At 41.8% G+C, this 23,974-nt stretch overlaps 1 protein-coding gene across 5 annotated transcripts in view; it reads left to right on the plus strand.

Moving 5' to 3' along the window:
- DOCK3 (dedicator of cytokinesis 3) overlaps positions 1 to 23,974 on the plus strand; it is a 467,343-nt gene that overhangs the window by 380,396 nt on the left and 62,973 nt on the right. For all 5 annotated transcript variants that reach the window (XM_056129948.1, XM_056129950.1, XM_056129951.1 and 2 more), the window contains exons 28-32: positions 15,658 to 15,752; positions 19,853 to 19,928; positions 20,430 to 20,530; positions 20,807 to 20,865; positions 23,372 to 23,520. In XM_056129948.1, the coding sequence (XP_055985923.1) occupies positions 15,658 to 15,752; positions 19,853 to 19,928; positions 20,430 to 20,530; positions 20,807 to 20,865; positions 23,372 to 23,520 (480 nt within the window). The remainder of the gene's footprint in view (positions 1 to 15,657; positions 15,753 to 19,852; positions 19,929 to 20,429; positions 20,531 to 20,806; positions 20,866 to 23,371; positions 23,521 to 23,974) is intronic.

Here is a 23,974-nt window from a genome sequence, read left to right on the forward strand (position 1 = left end):
AAAAAACCGAGTGCCCGAGAACAGATGACTGGTTAAAGAAACTTTGGTACATCTACACAATGGAATACTATGCAGCTATTAGAAAATATGAAGTCATAAAATTTGCATATAAGTGGATCAACTGGAAAGTATCATGTTAAGTGAAATGAGTCAGAAAGAGAGGGACAGGCATAGAAAGATTGTGGAATATAATGTAACAGAATGGGAAACTAACACCCAAGAGTAGTAGAGATAAGGACCAGGAGATCTGCTCCATGGTTTGGAAACTGGCCTCACATGCTGGGGGAAAAGGCAGCTCAGATAGAGAAGGAAACATCAAGTATAGGATGCTGGGAGGACCCATTCGGGTTGGAAGATGCCTGCCGAAAATAGACTATAGACAAAACACGGTGGCCGCTCAATACCTCTACTGCAAACTACAACACCTAAAAGGAGAGAGAATAAAAGAGAATGCACTGCTGCTGAGGTGGGGTGGGGTGGTGGGGGATAGGGTGGGGTTGGTGGGAGGAATGCTGGGAACATTGGTGGGGGAGAATGGGCACTGGTGGAGGGATGGATAAAGGATCACTGTATGACTATAATGCAAACATGAAATTTCATAAGTTTGGGGCTGGAGCAATAGCACAGCGGGTAAGGCATTTGCCTTGCACGTGACTGACCCCAGTTCGATTCCATATGGCAGCCCATATGGTCCCCCTGAGCACCGCCAGGAGTGATTCCTGAGTGCAGAGCCAGGAGTAATCACTGAGCATCGCCGGGTGTGACCCAAAAAGAAAAAAAAGGAAAAAAAAGTTCATAAGTTTATAACTGTACCCCAGGGTGATTCACTAATTTAAATAAATAAATAGATAATTTTTTTTAAGTACCTGGAGTGATAGCACAGCGGTAGGGCGTTTGCCTTGCACGCAGCCAACATGGCCGACCCAAGTTTGATTCCTCCGCCCCTCTCAGAGAGCCCGGCAAGCTACCGAGAGTATCTCGTCTGCACGGCAGAGCCTAGCAAGCTCCCCGTGACGTATTCGATATGCCAAACACAGTAACAACAAAGTCTCCAATGGAGACGTTACTGGGCCCGCTCGAGCAAATTGATGATCAACAGGAGGGCCTTTACCTTTACCTTTACCTAATTTTTTTTAAATGCAGTGTGCTACTCTTGGTATATCAGTGGTATAAGTATGAGATGTCACACTGTCACAAAAGTGGCCTCGCACCCCTGGAATTCTAAAATTTTAAATAGAAAACTAGAGCTGTAGTTAAATTTTTTAACTACATGGTGATTTTGAAATCTGGAGACATCGCTGCAGCATGCTGTTCTGTTCTGAGATTCATTTGTCAGTCTCTGGATAATGGCTATTAATGCTCTTAAATGGTGTCCAGAGGCAATTTGTGGGCGTGACTGCCAGAAACCAGGAAGCGCAAGGAGAGAGGGAGGGATGGGAGGAGGAGCCCATTTCTGACTCAGTGCAAGCGTGGAGTTTACAGTAACAAGTCCCGCATACCTGGGTTTTTCAGTGGATTCGTACTCATGCGTGCGGGGCTCGGGACCAGCCTATGGAGGTCCACCATGAGTGTGGCGGTGTTTGGATGCTGGAGGTTTGCAACTGCTAGGGTTCAATTGGGGCAGGCAGAGGAACACACCTGTCTCCGTCTGAGGTGCTTGGAAGAAATCAGCATGGCCCAGGGTGTGGAGACATCTCTGCAGTATGCTGCTCTCTTCCAGGATTCATTTATGAGTTCATCTTAAAACATTCAGGTTAAGATCAGTTTGGTTTAATAGAACATAAAACACTTTTCTCCAATATTGCAATGTTCTTCTCTTTATTGATACTATTGCACAATGGAGCTGGAGCGATAGCACTGCGGGTAGGGCGTTCGCCTTACAAGCGGCCAACATGGCCGACCCGAGTTCGATTCCTCCGTCCCTCTCGGAGAGCCCGGCATGCTACCGAGAGTATTCGATATGCCAGACACAGTAACAACAAAGTCTCCAATGGAGACGTTACTGGGCCCGCTCGAGCAAATTGATGATCAACAGGAGGGCCTTTACCTTTTTACCTTTACCTTTTATTGCACAATGTAGGACTGGAATGATAGCACAGCAGTAGGGCGTTTGCCTTGCGCAAGGTCAGCCCATCTGGGTTCGATTCCTCTGCGATTCCTTCGCCCCTCTTGGAGAGCACGGCAAGCTACCGAGAGTATCTTGCCCGCACGCCAAAGCCTGGCAAACTACCCATGAAGTATTCGATATGCCAAACACAGTAACAACAAATCTCACAATGGAGACATTACTGGGCCCGCTTGAGCAAATCAATGAACAATGGGAGAATAGTGCAGTGCAGTGCACAATATAAGCTTCATTTTTATACAGTATAATTTTGTATTTTAATGGCCTTATAACTATTGCTTTAATTAGTTTTCTTATAAATCAAGTATCAGAGTTAGAAACCAATATGCATATAGACTTGTCTTTTATATTTTCTTTTTATAATTCCTTTCCTAGTGCTCTTTATTTCCTCATCTAGACCTGAGAGACTCTCTGAATATGGATCTGAAGTAAGATCATCAGTTTCAGCCAGATCATAATAAAAAATCTGCCATATTTATTGGCAGAGAGTAACAAGTTTTCAGAGTTTTTTTAATCTAAGAGTTTCTCAGTACCTTCACATGAAGGTACTGGCAGAGGGACAAAGCCACGCGGATTCCGGGGCCAAGATCTCCAAGCCTACTCGGATTGGAGTCGAGCATCCTCCACCCAGATCCTCCAGATTCCAGTAGGCAGGGGTCACACCCACCACCCGGCCCCCTGGCGCCGTGTAATCCCATCAACGGCCAAGACTCAGAGACTATAAAATCCAGCTCCCAGAACCGCGCGGCCGCATTCGCGGCTGCGCGACATCTTATCAGGACATCCTTTTATGACATCTTATTATCTCATTCCTACTTTGGACAAACTTGCAGGCTATCGAATGTAGCCTGCCCACAGGGCAGAGTCTGGCAAACTCCCCGTGGCGTACCAAATATGCCAAATACCAGTAACAATGATGGGTCTCATTCTCCTAAAGAGCCTTGAATATAAGGCTCTTTATATTCAAGACGTCTTTTTCAACGTTACTGGGGCCTGCTCGAGGCAATCAACGAATAACAGGATGATGAATGAATGAATGAAAAAGAGTTTCTCAATTTAGTTTTTGGTTGGTGTTATTTTAGTACTTTGAGTATGCCATTTTTCTTCTTTCTGGCCTCCCTTATATTTGCTGGTAAGTCATCTGTTTATTTTATTGAGAATCACTTTTACCTAATGACTTGTTTTCTTCCTGTCACTTTCAGCATTACTTGTTTTTCACATTTGACATTTTCACTGTAATGTATATAGGGTTCTTTGATTTTTTTTGTTTCCTCTCTGATGTGCCCACCCCTCTCTGATTTTTATCCTGTTGATCTTCTTGTTTGTATATATATTAAAGTGTTTTTTCTTCAAAATTGGGGTATTTTTATCCAGTATTTCTTCAAATATTTGTTCCATAGAGCTTTTTCTTTGACCTTCCTCTCTTTCTGACACATATTATTTCTGTGTTTGTACACCTGATTGGTATACCGTAGGTTTCTGATATGCTGTTCATTTTTATTTTGTTCCCCTGGACACTTTAAAAAAAAAACAAACAAAACAAACACTGTCCTCCCGTTGTTCATCAATTTGTTCCAGCGGGCCCAATAACATCTCCATTTTTGAGACGTTTTGTTACTGTGTTTGGCATATTGAATACATCACGGGTAGCTTTCCAGGCTTTGCCGTGAGGGCGAGATACTCTTGGTAGCTTGCCAGGCTCTCCGAGAGGGGCAGAGGAATCGAACCCGGCTTGGCCGGGCTGGCTTCGGGCAAGGCAAACACCCTACCGCTCTGCTATCGCTCCAGCCCAGATATTTTAAATTATCCTTAAAACTATCCTTAAATTCACTGACTCTTCCTTCTGCTAGTTAAGATCTGTTCTTAAACCCCTTTAGTGAAAGTTTCATTTCATTTAAGCTAGTCCTCAACTCTAAAATTTCTATTTGTTTTTAAGTAAATTAATGTTGTATATTTCAGTATCAGGAGGTACCATTTTTAACTGAGATTCTATGGCTTATAATATTATAAATATTATAATACACATAATTCCAACACCACACCCATCACTAAATATACCCTCCTTCTCCCTTAAAGATCCCAACACTTTTCCCTCTCCTTCCTCACCCCAGTTCAATTATGTGGATCAAGTTCTCCCATTATGTTGCCTTTGGGCTTTTGTTGCTACTTTGATGTATCGTTAAATACCACATATGAAAGAGATCATTCTGTGTCTGTCCCTATCCTTCTGACTGACTTCACTCTAGTTGCATCCAAGTTGCTGTAAATTGCATGATTTTGTTTTTACTTAGAGTATATAGTGTTCTACTGTGTACATATCACAGATTCTTAATTCATTTGTCTGTTGTTGGGCATTTGTTTCCTTATCTTGGCTATTGTATTAAGTGTAGCAATAAACATTGGTGTGTGTTGGAGTTCTCCCTGGCATGATCCCTTGACTACTACAGGTCACTGATGGACCAGTAAGTACACAACTGCATTTTTACAACAGGAGTTCTTTTGGGCTTAGAGACTCCTGCGAGGGAGTGTCTGAATTTGAGTCTGAATATGAATCTGAAGTAAGATCATCAATTTCAGCCAGATCATAATAAAAAATCTGCCATGTCTGTTGGCAGGGAAGGCTCCTAAGGAGCAGAAGTAGGTTTTTTTAGGCTTTAAACCAGTAGTCAATAGAAACTTTTCTTCCTCCCCATCTAGAAATGGGAGAAAGCACAATAGCTTTCAGTATTCAGATGCAAAATTCTTTTCAGTTTCTTTTTTATCTTTTTTTAAGCCTTCTCCAGAATTTCCTGGTCTAGGTGATTTTCCAACAGGGAGGCTTCAGTTTTGTTCTTTATTTCCTCCTCCACTGCTGTTCCTTTGTAACCATTCTCATAGCTATGGAGATTACACACACACAGACACACACACACACACCACCACCACCACCACCACCACCACCACCACCACCACCACCACACCATTCTGGAATCTCCTGACCAGGACATACACATGTTGAAAGATCTCAGTTTTGTTCCTTAAGTCCTTTTCTTTAACTATTTCCTCCAGGATCTATTTTGTAGCTGACCAGCAACTACAGACAATCTTCCGGGGTCTCCTATTTTCTTGCCCTGCCTCAGTTCCTGAAATACTTCATCTCTTGCCCTATGGTGTACCATATCTTAGTTTCTAGAGTTTCTTCATCTGGGAATGACTGGTCACTAATAAAGGGCCTAACTTTGCACTGATTTTGTCCCATTTTTTTTACCCCACTCACCATGTTTTTGTGGGATCTCCTTGTTAATCCTTCATGATTCAGGGTCCCTGATTGAGGCACCACTTTGTACTTATAACTACAAGTACCTGGGGACCCAGGGAACAAGAAGATGGTCCATCTGTCTAAGGCATTAGATGCTCTAAGATTCATGTGCCCAGCATGGCCGAGACAGAGCCACCCGTATAAGCCATAGACTCATAGTCATATAACCAAATTTATTCGGAAGGGCAGTGTTAAATTGAGGTTGAGGGAGAATGCCTACATGCACTAATGAGCAGGTGGTGGAGGGAGGCAGGGTATTGTTATGAATAGATAGAAGTGCTGGAGCACTGTCCTTGATGCTCTAAGGGAGAGGCAAGGTTGAAGTATTGCTGACACCCAAAGATATGTTTCCCACATCTCAATCCATCGACCTAACTCTGCACTACAAATTAAGACCAATTAATCTATGTTATTCTTAGAAATGGTAGGTTCCCCTGGCAACAGCCCTGTTTCCCAAAAAGTTGGCGCTGGGGAACTCCCTACAGGCCCAGAGACCTCTAGTGGTCAAGAGGTCATGTCAGGGAAAACTCCAACAGGGGTGCATTAGAAATAGGTGTTCAATGAAGAAAGGATGCATATTTCCTTTCAATTAATGTTTTTGTGTTTGGCACATGTATAAGAAGTATATTTCTGGATTGTTATGGGAGACTTCTTTCTTTTTATTTTTTTTTTGAGAAACCTCCATATTGTTTTCCATAGAGGCCAAACCAGATGACATTCCCATGAATAGTGGATGAGGGTTTCTCTCTAACCAGGACCCTGTCAACACTTGAGATACTATTCCTATATTTACCTTTCATTTTTTTTTTATTTATTGAATCACTGTGGGAAAGGTTACAAAGCTTTCAAGTTTAGGTCTCAGTCATGCAAATATCAAACACATTTCCCTTTACCAATACTTATTTTTTACCATGAAGAACCCCAATAAAACCCCACCCCCAACCCCTCCCCGTCCCTGTGAGGCAGATGAATTCTAGTTAACACTCTATCTGCTTTGATTAGATTCATTGTTTCAATAAAAGATTCACCACTATTATTTAGAGTTTACCCCCCCCAAATCAGACATGCTGAAAAAGCATTGTGAAGTGATTTGCTTTCTACAGCTGGGTTCAAGAATTAAATGTTGGTTTTGGATTTCTGCTATTTTACCTATTGACCCTGGAAGTATTTCTACTGAAAGTCAGATAGTTAAGAAATTGGTTTCTGTGTTCTGGAGTCGTGGCCGTGCTGGAGAGCCGCTCGTGGGGGCAACTGGTGGCCTCGGTAGGGCGTGAAGGGCGGACCGAAACGCCCCCCTTCCCATGAGGTTTTAGTCGCCCCCACAGTCCCGGCTCATACCTGCTGTCCACAAGGCTCCCATGTGGCCGCCATCTTTCTTTCCAGAGAGGAGAGGGCGAATGGGGCAACACCCTTTCCCCTCCGGCAGACTTGATGGCCTGGATTAACGCATAGTCCGTTCACTTTTCTGCTCCAAGCTGCCGGGTTCTGCATTAAGTCCTTGTGCTTCTGGGGCTGTGGCCATGCTGGAGAGCCGCTCATGGGGGGCAACTGGTGACCTCGGTAGGGCGTGAAGGACGGACCGGAACGCCCCCCGACCCATGAGGTTTTAGTCGCCCCCATACCCCCGGCTCATACCTGCTGTCCACAAGGCTCCCATGTGGCCGCCATCTTTCTTTCCAGAGGGAGGAGGGCGGAAGGGAGCAACACCCTTTCCCCTCTGGGCAGAAATGATTGCCTGGATTAACGCATAGTCCTTTCACTTTTCTGCTCCAAGCTGCTGGGTTCTGCATTAAGTCCTTGTGCTTCTGGGGCTGAGGCCGTGCTGGAGAGCCGCTCGTGGGGGGCAACTGGTGACCTCGGTAGGGCGTGAAGGACGGACCGGAACGCCCCCCTTCCCATGAGGTTCTAGTCACCTCCACACCCCCAGCCCATACCTGCTGTCCACAAGGCTCCCATGTGGCCGCCATCTTTCTTTCCAGAGAGGAGAGGGCAAATGGGGCAACACCCTTTCCCCTCCGGCAGACTTGATGGCCTGGATTAATGCATAGTCCTTTCACTTTTCTGCTCCAAGCTGCTGGGTTCTGCATTAAGTCCTTGTGCTTCTGGGGCTGTGGCCATGCTGGAGAGCCACTCATGGGTGGCAACTGGTGACCTCGGTAGGGCGTGAAGGACGGACCGGAACGCCCCCCTTCTCGTGAAGTTTTAGTCGCCCCCACACCCCCGGCTCATACCTGCTGTCCACAAGGCTCCCATGCGGCCGCCATCCTTCTTTCCAGAGAAGAGAGGGCGAATGGGGCAACACCCTTTCCCCTCCGGCAGACTTGATGGCCTGGATTAACGCATAGTCCGTTCACTTTTCTGCTCCAAGCTGCTGGGTTCTGCATTAAATCCTTGTGCTTCTGGGGCTGTGGCCATGCTGGAGAGCCGCTCGCGGGGGGCAACTGGTGACCTCGGTAGGGCGTGAAGGACGGACCGGAACGCCCCCCGACCCATGAGGTTTTAGTCGCCCCCATACCCCCGGCTCATACCTGCTGTCCACAAGGCTCCCATGTGGCCGCCATCTTTCTTTCCAGAGAGGAGAGGGCGAATGGGGCAACACCCTTTCCCCTCCGGACAGACATGATGGCCTGGATTAACGCATAGTCCATTCACTTTTCTGCTCCAAGCTGCTGGGTTCTGCATTAAGTCCTTGTGTTTCTGGGGCTGTGGCCGTGCTCCAAACTTAACTCTGATTTTCAGGGAGAAAGATTGGGTGGTTTACTTCTCATTGGTCACTTTGTATATAGAGAGATGTTGCGCGGCCGCATAAGCGGACGCGCGGTTTTGAGAAAAAGTCCTAATTCCCGCATACTCGAGCTGTGTTTGTAGAGGCTTCTGGTCACCAGGGTTCCATCTGGGGGAGGCGGGATGCGGCACCTACCCCATCTGGAACTTGCTGGTGATCTCGGCTCTTTTTGGAACCTGTTTTTTTTTTTTTCCCCTCCGGGATCTGTGGTTCCCGCACCCTCCATGTGGTCCTTCTCTTAGGCTGAATGCTTCAAAGATGGCGCTGGGGGGCGGGCTGTGGGCGTGACTTCCGGAATCAGAGGTTACCTGGGAGCTGTAGTCCGGTAGATTTGAGAAAAAGTCCTAGTTCCCGCATACTCGAGCTGTGTTTGTAGAGGCTTCTGGTCACCGGGGTTCCATCTGGGGGAGGCGGGATGCGGCACCTACCCCATCTGGAACTTGCTGGTGATCTCGGCTCTTTTTGGAACCTGTTTTTTTTTTTTTCCTCCGGGATCTGTGGTTCCCGCACCCTCCATGTGGTCCTTCTCTTAGGCTGAATGCTTCAAAGATGGCGCTGGGGGGCGGGCTGTGGGTGTGACTTCCGGAATCAGAGGTTACCTGGGAGCTGTAGTCCGGTAGATTTGAGAAAAAGTCCTAGTTCCCGCATACTCGAGCTGTGTTTGTAGAGGCTTCTGGTCACCGGGGTTCCATCTGGGGGAGGCGGGATGCGGCACCTACCCCATCTGGAACTTGCTGGTGATCTCGGCTCTTTTTGGAACCTGTTTTTTTTTTTTCCTCCGGGATCTGTGGTTCCCGCACCCTCCATGTGGTCCTTCTCTTAGGCTGAATGCTTCAAAGATGGCGCTGGGGGGCGGGCTGTGGGTGTGACTTCCGGAATCAGAGGTTACCTGGGAGCTGTAGTCCGGTAGATTTGAGAAAAAGTCCTAGTTCCCGCATACTCGAGCTGTGTTTGTAGAGGCTTCTGGTCACCGGGGTTCCATCTGGGGGAGGCGGGATGCGGCACCTACCCCATCTGGAACTTGCTGGTGATCTCGGCTCTTTTTGGAACCTGTTTTTTTTTTTTCCTCCGGGATCTGTGGTTCCCGCACCCTCCATGTGGTCCTTCTCTTAGGCTGAATGCTTCCTACCTTTCATTTTTTAAGAGGTGCTTTCTTGAAAATTTTAAGTGGAATATCAAAAGAAAAAATTTACTGATGCCTTGGTCTTTATTTTTCATAGCCTACTTTTTTTCAGATTAGCCAATTTTACATTGGAATGACACAAAAAGAAATTTAAATTACCAACTGCACATATGTAAGTTTGATCCATATATGTATTTTGGGGGGGTCTGAGGGGGTGGAGTGCATCCTGCTATACTCAGGGCTTACTCCTAGCTCTGTGCTCAGGGATCACTTCCAGTGGACTCGGGGGATCATCATATCTGATGCTAGGAATTGAACCCTGGTTGAATGCAAGGCAAGTGTCCTACGCACACTGTACTATAACTCAGACATCTGATCCAGTCTTAAAGGAAAGAATCAATGAAAACACCTTGAAGGTTCCACACAGTATTCATGTCTCTGAACTGACAGTGCGACCCTCTGATGTGACTGTCAACTGCTTTCTGTCAGCTCCTTGCAGAGCCAACTAGGATAGTGACAGAGACAGCCAAGCTCACCCCTCTCCCCCAGTGAGCCTTTCATTATATAGACATTTAATTATTTTGGCACATTCCTTATTTTCTGGACATATTTATATTAGCTTATTTAGTCTTTTGTTTGTCTAACATTTGAGCAACCTCAGGAAAAATGTCTGTTAACTTACTTTTTTTTTTCTGTATATAGGTCATACTTTTCTTGTAATTTTTTGTTGAAAATTGGGCAATTTTAAACTCAAGAAATCAATAACCTTCCCTACCCCCACATCTCCAAAGTTGTCATTCTGTTATTGATAATGTTTATTTGTTGACTTTCCTGAACTAATTTTTTAATGTGTACATTCTAGAGAGATAGCCCAGCGGGTAGGGCATTTGCCTTGCAAGCAGCTAACCCGGCTGACCCAGGTTCGATTCCTCCGTCCCTCTCAGAGAGCCCGGCAAGCTACAGAGAGTATCTCGCCACATGGCAAAGCCTGGCAAGCTACCCGCGACGTATTCAATATGCCAAACACAGTAACAACAAGTCTCACAAAGGAGATGTTACGGGGCCTGCTTGAGCAAATTGATGAACAGCGGGAGGACAGTGCTACAGTGCTACATTCTTTGTTGTATGCAACTACTGAAGTATCCATTCAGTTAGCTTAGTAATGACCTAATAACCAGACAGAGATTCCCTTAAATGTTTTAAATTAGTAAGTATTCCACACTCTGATAAGTGACTCTATTTTGGGAGACTTGCTTTTAGTGTATATATTTACATTTCTTCTTTAACCTTCACATCCTCCTTGCACAGAGTCAGCCAAATGTGAAAAATTAGACTTCTTACATTTTTTCCTGGGAATGTATATATCTCCAAATACAGACGTGACCTTCTAGAATTCCAGGAATCTATCAGAGCTTTTCAAAGACCCACTGTGGTTTCTCTCATTACCAAACTTACCTTTTAATTATTTGCATGATACCTGTTTGTCCCAGATGATATTGTTGATTTGGGAATTTGAGCTGTTAAATTATGACTAGGTTCAGAGATATAGGTCAAAGAGCTAGAGTGACTACCTGGCATGAACAGGCCCCTTTTACCATATGGACTCTCAAACACCACCACATATAGCCCTGGTGACCCCTGTTACTGCTGGAAGGTCCCCCCCCAAAATTATAACTGTTTCCAACAAATGCCCTATATAGGGCCTTCCTCATTGAGTGAGCTCTGAATCAGGTGAAATAATTCCTCTGAATTGGTATTTCCTAGGGATCTGCTAGACAGATCAAAAAATAAATTTTGGGGTATGAAAATTTTTTAGGAGTTCCAAAACTATTTTGTCTTTTCCAATGATGACTAAACTACTCTTTTTCACTACTAGTGTAGTTACACACCAGCTTCTATTCAAGGCTACCATGGAGATAGTAATGCAAGAACAAGAATTGGAACACAACAAAGCTTACTGTTCTTCCTGAGATTCAATTATTTTTCTTGAATAAACTGTGTAGGTTGCTTCAGGCCTTTGTCTAGCTAGCTTTGTTACTGCTCTTATTGCATTCATGCAGATATTTTTATTGAATCACCATAAATTATAAAGCTACAAAGACATTCATAATTGAGTTTCAGGTGTACAATGTTCCAACATCAATCCCTTCACTAGTGTCCACTAATCCTCACCAATATACCCAGTTTCTCTCCCACCCTAGCCTGCCTCTGGAGCAGGCACTTTTCCCCTCTTTATCTTAATGTTCCCTTCCCTAACTTATACCCCCAACTCCTGCCTTAGTGAGTTGCTTCCTACTGAAGATGAGTTCTCCTGCTCTTTGTTTCTGTTGGCTTTGGTCACTTGATTTTCCCCTACGAAGTTTCCTTATATCCCACATATGAGAAAGATCATTCTGAGTCTGTTACCTCCCTCTAATTTTACTCATGATACTTTCCATATCCATCCATGAAGCTCACATTGCTTGATTTCACCTTTACTTACAGCCATACAGTATTGTTATGTATATATGTACCATAGTTTCTTTATCCAGTCATCTGTTCTTGGACATTTGAGTTTTTTCCATATTTTGGCTATTGTGAATAGTGCTCCAGTAAACATAAAAGTGCAGATGTCTTCTACTGCAATGTACTTTGGGGCACTTGGGATATATTTTTAAGAGTGAAATTGCTGGGTGATATGGAAGCTCAATTCTTATTTTTTGAGAAATGTCCATATTTTCTTCCAAAAAGACTGTACCTATCAGCATTCTTACCAGCAGTATATGTGAGTCCTTTCCCCTCCCCCCAACATCCTCATCAACACTGGTTGTTGCTGTTTTTGATGAGTGCCAATTTCTGGTGTAAGGAGAGAGAACCTAGAAGGAGTGGATAACTTCTTGAACTCCTGTAACTTTTGTTTGGAGAGAGACTTTTTATTATCAGTTTGATTTTCTCAGTAGTGACAGGTCTGTTTAGGTGTTCCATATCTTCTGTTCAGCTTGAAGACTATATAGGAGCTCAAGCATTTATCCATTTCTTCTAGGTTCTCTCATTTTGTGGCATAAAGTAATCTCTACTGATCCTTTGAATTTCTGTGGTATCTGTTGTAACATCACCCTTTCATTTCTGATCCAGTTACTTAGGGTTCTCTCTTCGTGAGTCTTGCCAGTGGTGTATTGATATTATTTTTCCAAAGAACCAGCTCTAGATTTTGTTAATCTTTTGGATTTTTTATTGCAACTTATTAATTTCTGCTTAAAGTTTCATTATTTTCTTTCTCCTGGCTGCTTTGGACTTATTTTATTGGTTGTTTTCTAGTTTATTTCTTTTGTTGTTTGTTTGTTTGTTTGTTTGTTTTTGGGTTACAGGGGTTAGTCCTAGCTCTGCTGCTCCAGGGACTATATGGGATACCGAGGATCAAATGTGTCAGCCATGTGCAGGGCAAATACACTATCCACTGTACTATCACTCCAGTTTATGTTTTCCAGTTTCTTAAGCTGTGCAGTTAGGTTATTTTATATATGGGCCCTTTCTTGTTTCCTGATGAATAAATAGCTGTGAGTTTTCCTAACATCACTTTTGCTGTGTCTCATAAGTTCTGGTAGTTCATGTTCTCATTCCCATTTGTTTCCATGAATCTTTTGTTGTTGTTGTTGTTGTTGTTATATGTTTTATTTATTTTTTTATTGAATCACTGTGAGATACGCAGTTACAAAGCTATTTGTGATTGGGTTTTAAATCATACAGTGTTCCAACACACATCCCTCCACCAGTGTACATTTCCCACCACTAATGTCCCAGTTTCCCTCCCACCCAACCCCAGCCTGCTTCTCACGGCAGGCACTTTTCTTCTCTCTCTCTCTCTCTCTCTCTCTCTCTCTCTCTCTCTCTCTCTCTCTCTCTCTCTCTCTCTCTCCCCCCCCCCTTCCCTCCTTTTTAGTCATTATGGTTTTCAATACAGGTACTGAGAGGTTATCATGTTTGTTCTTTACCTACTTTCAGCATGCAGCTCTTGTCCAGAATGATCTTTTCCAAATATCATTGTCATAGTGGTCCCTGCTCTATCCCAACTGCCTTCTCTCCCCAGCACTTGAAGCGAGCTATCAACTGTGGACCAGTCCTCCTGGCTTTATTTCTACTGTCTTTTGGTATTAGTTTCATGCAGTTTTTTTATATCCCACAAATGAGTACAGCTATTCTATGTCCCTCTCCTTCTGACTCATTTCACTCAGCGTGATAGTCTCCATGTCCATCCATTTATAAGCAAATTTCATAACTTTATTTTTCCTGGCAGCCAGATTGATAGCACAGCGGTAGGGCGTTTGCCTTGCACGCAGCCAACATGGCCGACCCGAGTTCGATTCCTCCGCCCCTCTCGGAGAGCCCGGCAAGCTACTGAGAGTATCTCGCCCGCACGGCAGAGCCTGGCAAGCTCCCCGTGATGTATTCGATATGCCAAACACAGTAACAACAAAGTCTCCAATGGAGACGTTACTGGGCCCGCTCGAGCAAATCGATGATCAACGGGAGGGCCTTTACCTTATTTTTCCTGGTGGCTGTGTAGAATTCCATTGTGTAGATATACCATAGTTTCTTTTCCAAACATCTGTTCTAAGGCATTTGGGTTGTTTCCATATTCTGGCTATTGAATAGCACTGCAGTGAACATGTGAATGCAGATTGTTTTTTCTGCAGTGTGTTTTTGCGTCCCTGGGTTTATTCCTGGTAGTGGTATTGCTGGGTTATATGGCAGCTCAGTTTCAAGTTTTTGGGGGAATGCCCATATTGTTTTCGAAAAAGACTGGACTATTCGGCATTCCCATCAAAAATGAATGAGAGTCCATTTCTCCCCACATCTGCGCCAGCACTGGTTGTTCTTGTTCTTTTTGATGTGTGCCAGTCTCTGTGTTGTGAGTTAATACCTTATTGTTGTTTTGATTTGCATCTCCCTGGTTAGTGATGAGAGCTTTTTTTTTCATGTTCCTTTTGGCCATTTGTATAACTTATTTGAGGAAGTTTCCGTTCATTCCTTCTCTCCACCGTTTGATGGAGTTGGATGTATTTTTCTTGTTAAGTTCTGCCAGCGCTTTCTATATCTTTGATCTTTACCCCTTATCAGATGGGTATAGGGTAAATAATTTTTCCAATTCCATGGTCTGTGTTTGTATCTTGATCACTATTTATTTCTTTTGAGGTACAGAAGCTTCTTTTTTAATGTAGTCCCATTTGTTTTGCTTCTATTTGCTTGATCAGTGGTGTTTCATCTTTGAAGATCCCTATAGCTTCAGTGTCATGGAGGGTTCTACGTATGTTTTCCTCCAGGAATCTTTTGATTCCCTCCCTGACCCACTGGTTGTTCAGTAGTGAGCTATTTAATTTCCAGGTGTTTTTAATTATCACTTCGTTTCTGTTTGTGGGCTTCTATTTTCAGTGCATCATGGTTAGAGAGAATAGTTGATATGATTTCTGCCCCTTTTTTTGAAGGTATGTTTTGTGGTCCAGCATGTGGTCTATCATGGAGAAAGTCTTCTGTGCAGTGAAGAAGAATGTATATTTGGCTTTTGGAGGATTAAAAGCCCTAGTTGTATCTTCAAAGCTACTCTCTTCTAATTAGAAGCAGATTTCTGAGGGGACTTACTCTTCCACTCCTAAACTTAGCTTCCCCTTTCAATGTATTCTTTAACAACCAAGTAAGCAATTTGTATAGTAAGTTCTCAAGAGCCATGTACCAAAGATTCACCCACCGACTTAGTTGGATACCAGTTTTCTGGATTCTAGCCATTCCATGATCTGGGCTTTAGGCTCTGGTCTCAGTGTATACAGAACTGCGTTTGTTCTGGCCAGTTTGAATCTGCTCCCATTTGTGCAACAAAAGTGCCTAACTTAGCTCTCATGTAGCACTCTAACAGAAAATCAGTTTAGGATTTGAAAAGAATGAAATAAGAATAATAAATTGCGGCGGGGGGGGGGGGGGAATCAGTTCACAAAAAGAATCAAAATCTATTGATCCCACCCATTCTCTTAGTCTAGAGATTTAGTATTTTCCAGTATGGAACATAAGAGTCTCTAGGAATATTGGAATAATTGCTGAGGGAGCAGGTAGTAGTAGCCTCAAGTGCAGTTGGGATTGGGGAGTGCTTTCTGTCAGTTCACTTTTAGGAGAGTAAGGAGGGTGGGAGGGGTGTGTGGTTGTGGGAGCACTAAGTGATATTTGTTTTTCTGGAAAGAGGGCTTAGGCTAGATAAGTTTAGGAACCTCTGGTCTAGATATCAGGAGGGGACTTAATGCAGAAATGTATGCTTCAGTGGTAGTGACGGTATCTCACATCTCAATTTCCTCTCTGGTCAGGAATTTCTGCTGAAGATTTTCTGTGTATTCCGGAACCTAATGAAAATGAGTGTCTTTCCTCGGGACTGGATGGTAATGAGACTTCTTACAAGCAAGTAAGTATGGAAAGACTCTGAACCTGCATCCATAGAGTTGTATGCACATAGGAAAAGCATAAAGAACTTAAGTTCAAGGCCTTGTGAATTCATCAGTATTTAGTCAAAGTAAGCTCAAGAAAAGAGTCTAAGGAAGACCCAAAAAATGGAGTAATTGTCTGCAAAATGATATTATGATAAAGATAAAAAATAAAATATTAAGGATAACTTAGTAAAGGGCTCATTCTTTTGAAAATTCTGTTTGTTGTTTCATAGACTACTGTTATTCTCTAGTTTCAGACAGTATCCCTTTCTCTGCTTTGTATTCTCTGTCAAACAGTTCTTGCCTCCTACGGCTACTACTAATTACCAACAGAGTCCTGTCTCTAAAGCTATGACCATTTCTTAGTCCAAACACAGAATCCATCCTAAGTTGTACCCCAAGATTTCCTGCCACTTTTATAATTCTAATATGTGCTCTCTCTTGGCATGAAGAATGAAGAAGAGATAAGATTCTGATTTGTCTTTCTCCCTCCACTTAGCAGAATACCATTTGGCCTTCACTTTCTAGATCACTGCCTCCCCCTGCCCCATTGTTCTGCTTTTTATGTTGGTACCGTGCAGGATGTGTTAGGTGTATTAGCAAAGAATCAACTTGTTCTTTATACTTTGTACCTTTTGTATTTTTTCAAAACTGCATTTTATACAAAATAGAAGCATCAGTTAAATCAAGTTACATAGATATTTTCTCAAATAGTTTGCTTTTAATTTTTATTTTGTTTTTGTTTTGGGGGAGCATACCCGGAAATGCTCAGAGGTTATTCCTGGCTCTGCACTCAGGAATTACTCCTGACAGTGTTCAGGGGGTCATATGGGATGCCAGGGATTGAACCTGAGTCAGCTCCTAGAAAGGCAAGCACCTTACCTGTTATTGTTTAAATTCTGTTTGAATTTTTCCCAGATTTCTTTTTATGGTTAATTTTTACTCTCAAAGCATTGTGGTCTGAGAAGTTACGTTGTATTATTTCTATTCTCTTGGTTTTATAGAGCCTTGTTTTGTGTTCCAATATATATTCTACTCTGGAGAATATCCCTGTGCATTGAATTAGAATGTGTATTCAGACTTTTGGGAAAGAAGAGACTTCTAAATGTCTGTCAAGCACATTTCTTCCTTTAAATTTTTCCATATTTATTTTTTGCCTAATTGATCTATGCAGAGATTAGTGGGAGATGTTAAAATCTACTTACTACTGTATTACTGTCACTATCTTCTCGCAGGTCTTTTATCAGTAGCTTTAAATATAGTGATGATATGTCATTTGACACATCTTAATGAGTGTTGAGTATTATTAATATGTAGATCTCTTGATCATTATATAATGTTCATCCCTGTTCCTTATAATGTTCATCTCTGTCCCTCATCCCTGTCCCTTATATTCATTTTTAATTTTGAAGCCTAACTTATGTAAGTATGACTTTTCATTCTTTTTAGGCTGCAATTACCCTATAAGATTGTTTTTTGGCCTTTAACTTTGTTTCCTTTTTTTGGGGGGGGGGGCGCATTTTTTGGGGTCACACCCAGCGAGGCACAGGGGTTACTCCTGGCTCATGCACTCAGGAATTACTCCTGGCGGTGCTCGAGGGACCATATGGGATGCTGGGAATCGAACCCACATTGGCTGTGTGCAAAGCAAATGCCCTACCCGTTGTGCTTTCACTCTAGCCTTTTTTTTTAACTTGTGAATTTTTTTCTTTTTTTTAAATTTAACAACAGTGTTACACACATTTACAAACTTGTTCATGATTGGATTTCAGTCAGATAATGTTTCGACACCCGTCCTTTCACCAGTATACTTTTCCCACTACCAGTGGTCTCAGTTTCCCTCCTGGCCCCCATCCCACCATCTCTCTCTTTCTCTTTCTCTTTTTCTCTCTCTCTTCCTCTCTTCCTCCTTTTCCCTCCCTTTCTCCTTCCTTCCCTCCCTCCTTCTTTCTCTCTTTCCTTTTGAGCCTTATGGTTTGCAATACACATAATGAAAGTTTATCAGTTATAGCTCTTTACCTGTGCTCTTCACCCCACACATATTCTTGTGGGAACTTCCAACCATTGACTTGCCTTCCTGGCCCCTGTTTACTCTCACCTTGGATATTACTCTCAATATCTATCTATCTATCTATCTATATACACATATACACATATATATACATATATACATATACGTGTGTGTGTCCCACGAAAGAGTGCAGTCATTCTATACCTGTCCCTCTACTTCTGACTCATTTCCTCAGTGTGATACTATGTATGTCAATCCATTTATAAGCAAATTTCATGACTTCATTCTTCCTAACAGCTGTATAATATTCCCTTGTATAGATGTACCATAGTTTCTTTATCCAGTCATCTGTTCTCAGGCACAATGTTAATTCTCTGGCCTTTTACTTTGGACCTATGCTTATCATTACCATTGAGGTATGCCTCTTGTAAACAGCATAAGATTGAGTTAAGTTTTCTGGCCCATCTGGCAACTCTTTGCTTTTTGATTGGCAATTTCAAACCATTACTCTTAAGCAAAATTATTTAAATACAAGGAATTATTGACATTTTTCGATGTGAATTCTGAGTATTGTGAAGTTCATCTTTGCTTCTTTGGTAAAAATAATAATCTAACCTCACCCCTCAAGGAATTAGAAAAGGAACAAGTGAAACAAAGTAGAAGGAAGGAAATAATAAGAGCTGAAATAAACAGAAAAGAAATGAAAAATACAGTGCAAAGAATAAGTGAAAGCAAGAACTGCTTTCAATAAGACCAACAAACGCTTAGCTAGGACAAACTAGGATAAAAAGAAGAGAAAACTGTAAAGATATAAAATATGAAAAGTTATAATAGGTACTGTATAAATACATAGTGTAGATTACAAAGGGTTACTGTGAACCACTGTTATCTACTATGAACCTACAGTGGTTCATAGTAGGCATTATAATCTCCAGTGCCTCTAAATTGGAGAAGTTGGGATGAGAGAGAAAGTACAGTAGGTAATGCACTTGCCCAGCCAGGCTTTGCACGCAGCCAGCCTGGGTTGAACTAAGAATATCTAGATGAGGCCCCAAACCTGAAATCAAAACTAAATAAATAAATGAACTGAGAAATGGCAAGTACAACCTCACAATATTGAGTCAGGAAATAGAAAACCTGAACAGGAAAATTAACAAGCAAGGGAATTGAAAAGGGAATAAAATAGTGTATTTTTTTTTCATTAGAATTCATCTTGTCTATACCTCTTCCTTTTTCAGAACACATCTCAGTATGTCCTTAGTCCATCCTGTAGGTGCAACTTCTTCGTTCAGTGCTTTGCCTTTCTATGCTAGCAAATTAGTTTCTCTAATTTACTATTCTTGTTTGCCCCTGTTCTGCACCAAAGGTCAGATGTCACTGTTAGGCATAAACTGCTTTATCAGGTAACCTAACTCTATATTCTGCCTGTGCCACTTTATTTTCTTTCCACTTTACCCTGTTTCCTCAGTTCTAGCAAGAGTGTCTCTCATTTTTTTCTCCTTATGTATTGCCAGCCTAAAATTGAAAGTAACATTCTTGGCCAAATCCTAAAATCAAATGACTTATAATGACAATAGTATTATATGACACAAGGATTTACTACTATACAACCATGTTACCAAATAAAATAATAAAATTATACTCCAGGTCCTCTGCTTACATAATGAACATAATGTATGTTCATTATCCGTTGGTTCCCAAAATATTTAGTATAACTCTAAACTTGAGGACACCTTTAATTATCCTTAAAACCAACATGCTGCTTTCCTTTTATGGGTAATAAAAGTGAAGTCCAGAGAGAAATACTACAAAGATCAGTTAATATCAGAGCTAAGTCTAGAACCCTTCAATGTCTTAGGCTCTCCTGCCAGCTATGGAGCATTTCTTTACAACTGGTTTTCTGTGGAGTTTTATGCCACCTATATCTTCCATTATAATCACATATTACGATATAAGAATAAGTTTTTTCTCATGAAGTTTTCACATAGGCAATTACAGTTGATGCTAAGCTATTGTATTCCATTGTTATCCTTTTAACTCTGCCAATACCTTGTTCCCTTGATGCAGTATTATAGTCACTACTGTCCAGTATTTGTCTTCTGCACTGCACAAGAATTTCACAGAGACAGACTTCGATTTTAAGGTAGGAGAAGCTGAAAGCCATCACTGTCTCTGCAATAACCATAAAGTCAAACTAGTTCATTGTTTGGGGTTTTGTTTTACCTATAAAAAGTTTTGTATTGTATTTATAATTTTGCAGGGCAGGAATTTGAAAGTGACTTTTCCTGAGTGTCAGGTGGGTAGCCAGGAAATGAGGGTAAACGTGTTGGACTCTGTTTCATTAGTATATTCATGTTATCAACTTTCAAGCTGATTATGATTAGAATATGACCTGGCAGCCCCTCTCTTGAAAGAATAGGAGCCTGACATCTATGAGTGTACTTTCTAGTATGAAATCAATACTATACTTCAGAGGAGTCAGGAAAGGAAAAAAATGTCCTGTTTACAAAAAAAAATTAAAGGAAAAAGTGGAAGTCTTAAATGGTAAAATAAATTATATACTATATGCATATAATTAGAATCTCTCCTTCCAAGGTTAAGGACTCAAGCTGTCATACATTTCATCCTTCTCTGATATCTCTAGGTGTGGAATTCTTATTTTAGTCTGGCAGTTTTGTTCATAAACCAGCCAAGTCTCCAGCTAGAAATCATCACTTCAGCCAAGAGGAAGAAAATTCTAGATAAGTAAGACATGTGTTTCTTATTTAACTCCCTACCCTTAAGGCCAGATGTGGTTATGTTTCCATTAGAAGTTCTTGCAAAAGTCAAAGTTCTAACTGAGTTAGCTTTCCAAAGGAGTCAAATGTGAGAGTTCAGTTAAGGTCTAAATAATTTAGCATTTTGGTCAGGGGGTAGGGAGAGCATCAGAAATACTGCTAAATTATTGGTCTTGGAGGTTTATAGCCTCCTCTTCCTGAATCTTCTCCTGCTAATAATTGTATCTTTTGTTACTTTTACCAGGTATGGGGACATGCGCGTGATGATGGCTTATGAACTGTTCAGTATGTGGCAGAATTTGGGTAGGTCTTCTTTCCAGACTTTCCCGTTTCATATATCTCACAGCCAAAGAAAAAGAGATAAGACTAGTAACTTCTCCCAGGTTTTATAAAATGTTAATTTAGATCCAAGAGATATTTACATATCTTTAACATAACACCTCAGATGGATAGTGTAGCACATGTGCACAAAGCACTTGGCAAAAAGAGTTGGGCTAAAAAATGAGATCTTAGAAATACATATGCATGTTACCTATTTTGAGAACTGAAGTCAAAAGAAGAAAGGGTACTAGTGGGTTTTTTTCCACTTAAGAATTTATGTCTCTAAGATACCTTTATGCTCTTCATGTCCTAGTCCAGATTTTGTAGGCATAAATACATAGATATTGAATATACTCATCACATAAGCAAGTAAATAACCAATTTTAATTAAAAGTACCAAGAAAGTAATATGCAGCATTAGCCTTAGGTCCAAAATTTGTTGCTTAGGTATCCAGAAGATGACTCAGTGACTTTAAAGCACTTTCCCAATAACCACAATTTCAAATATCGGTGCCATCACTTGCACTGAAGCAATAATGAGAGCTTGCTGATTTTTTTTTTTTGCTTGATTTTTATCCCTGCAAAACAAGGACCCAGAAGATGTCTCAGTGGTTAGGAAGCTCCCAGGACAAGACTGAGGCCATAAACTTAATCTCTAGAGCTACTGCTTGCATTGTTATGGTCCTAACAGCCCTGCTTTTTAGGAATCCCTGTCAAGGAGTTGGGGGGTTTTGTTTGTTCGTTTGTTTTTTATGGTTTGGGGCCATGCCTGGCAGTGCTCAGGCCTTATTCCTGGCTCTACACTTAGAGATCACTCCTGATGATGCTTGAGGGACCACATGTGGTGCTGGGGATTGAACCCAGGTCAGGCATGTGCAAAGCAAGCACTTTACTGGTTATACTATCTCACGGGCCCCAAGGAGAATTTTCTTTCCTTAGATAAACATTCCAGTGAGAGAACTTAGGGAGGCCACAGCCAGTAATGCTCAGAGGCTATTCCAGGCTTTGTGCTTGGGATTTCACTGCTACTGAGCTGGTGGTGTCAAGGAACAAACCTGAGTCTCCTACATGCAGAGCATGCTCTCAGCTCATTGCCCATCTCTCCAGATCCCCAAATGAAAGAAATCTTAAAAGACACAGAATTTGCCTGATAAAGCCCTTCTTGCATCAGTATTTTTGATTAAAATCTTATATTCTAGTTCTTAAAAACTGGGATACTTATTATAGCACACAAATCTACAGTTTGTCTTATTAGTCTATAAAGGATTGAAAGCAAAGTTGTTGAAGAGTACCCACTGTTTCTTCTTTTGAAAGAGCTAAAATTTTTGTCCTGTACTCCTCAGTACTGGCTCTGGCTTCTAAGAACTTGCCCCAGATGGCTGTTTCATCACAAGAATGTGATAGAACACATTCTTGTGATAGAACTCACATCACTCAGTTTTTAATTAAAGTGCCTCACAAAACAAGTTGAGGAATGAGCTAAGCTTGTCTAAGTAGATATTGAGGTGCCGTAAGACTTGTATAGTGGGGCTGAAGTAAAATAGCACAGCGGGTAGGACGTTTGCCTTGCATGAGACCAACCTGGGTTTGATTCCCACCATCCCATATGGTCCCCCAAGCACCGCCAGGAGTAATTCAGATTTATTCCCCCAGGCAGAGCCAGGAATAATCCTTGAGCATTGCCGGGTCTGACCCAAAAAGGAAAAAAAAAGACTTGTATATGAAGATAAATGACAGACAAAGAGAAAGTCTTGAAACCAGTCTGTCATGGTGTAGGGATTTAAGCGTGGTTAGTGCCAACTTGAAGAAAGGACACTTTTGATTTACAGGGAGTGCAAAGTGAAGAGCCTGATGAAATGGATTCTAAACAGTGGAGACATTATTTGACTGTCTGATTTCCAAGACTTTTGCATGTGTTTAAGTGGAAATAAATGGATATTCTTTGCTAACTAAATGGTATGAATAGAAAATTTTCATAGGTTGCTCAAAAATATCATTCTTTCTAGATTAGTGAACTCTTGGTCTCAGAATTATTTTCAGGTAACTTGTGGAACCTCATAGTGAATTCTTTGAAAATACAATTTGTTTTGATTCTATACTTTAGTTTTTTATTTGGGGGGACACAGAGCAATGCTCTTGTCACAGGAGCTACTCCTGTCATAGTGCTCAGGAATTGCTCCAGGCATTTTTAGGAGATCATGAGGTACTGGAAATTGGACCTAAATCAGCTGCATGCAAGGCACATGCTTTAACCTCTATACTCTCTGCCCTAGAAAGGCACTTACTTTATGCCTCTTGGACACTTGCTCTGATTGGACTAAACCAACGTTATCCATTAACTCTAAAAATAAAGGAGTGTCTCTGTAGTTTTATTTTTTCTTCGATGCTTCCAATGACCATCAAATAAATGCTGTGATTGCACTTCAGAAGCTTGCATGTAAAGTAAAAAACAAGCACAAACTCATATCTGTTGGATTTTGTTATCCAGGTGAACATAAGATCCACTTCATTCCTGGAATGATTGGCCCCTTTCTGGGTGTGACCCTGGTCCCACAGCCAGAAGTGCGGAACATTATGATTCCCATCTTTCATGATATGATGGACTGGGAACAGAGGAAAAATGGCAACTTCAAACAGGTAAGATGATGGATAGCAGGTAAGGTCATAGAAACACCTGGCAGTGTTCAGAGTGCTGTCCTCTAAAATAGAGAATAGGTCCCTTTTGCCAGGCAGGTTATCCAGATGAACAGGCCATGGTTTCCATGGAAATCAGTGATAGCCTGGCTTTCTCCTAGTCTGTTCAGGGATTTTTCCTTTTTTAATGGCCAGAGTTGATTTGTGAATTTCTTCACAAAGTTTCCCTCAAATCAGATCAAATCCCTACCCCACCCTCCAACCCCCAACTAACCCAGGAGAGTTCCCTGGAAGTGTGATGTCCTTCCCTAGATATGGTATGTGCAGTTCTAGAGCTATTAAAGCTGTACATTTCTTCCTGGTTGTTTTCTGCCTGATTATAAAAATGCACCTTTCTCCTAAATTGTTCTCATGCAGATATTCATAATAGTCTATTATAACTGCATTTCTGTAGTAC

This window comes from Sorex fumeus, unplaced genomic scaffold (assembly GCF_029834395.1).
Source record: "Sorex fumeus unplaced genomic scaffold, SorFum_2.1 ptg000072l, whole genome shotgun sequence".
Classification (NCBI taxonomy): Eukaryota; Metazoa; Chordata; class Mammalia; order Eulipotyphla; family Soricidae; genus Sorex; species Sorex fumeus.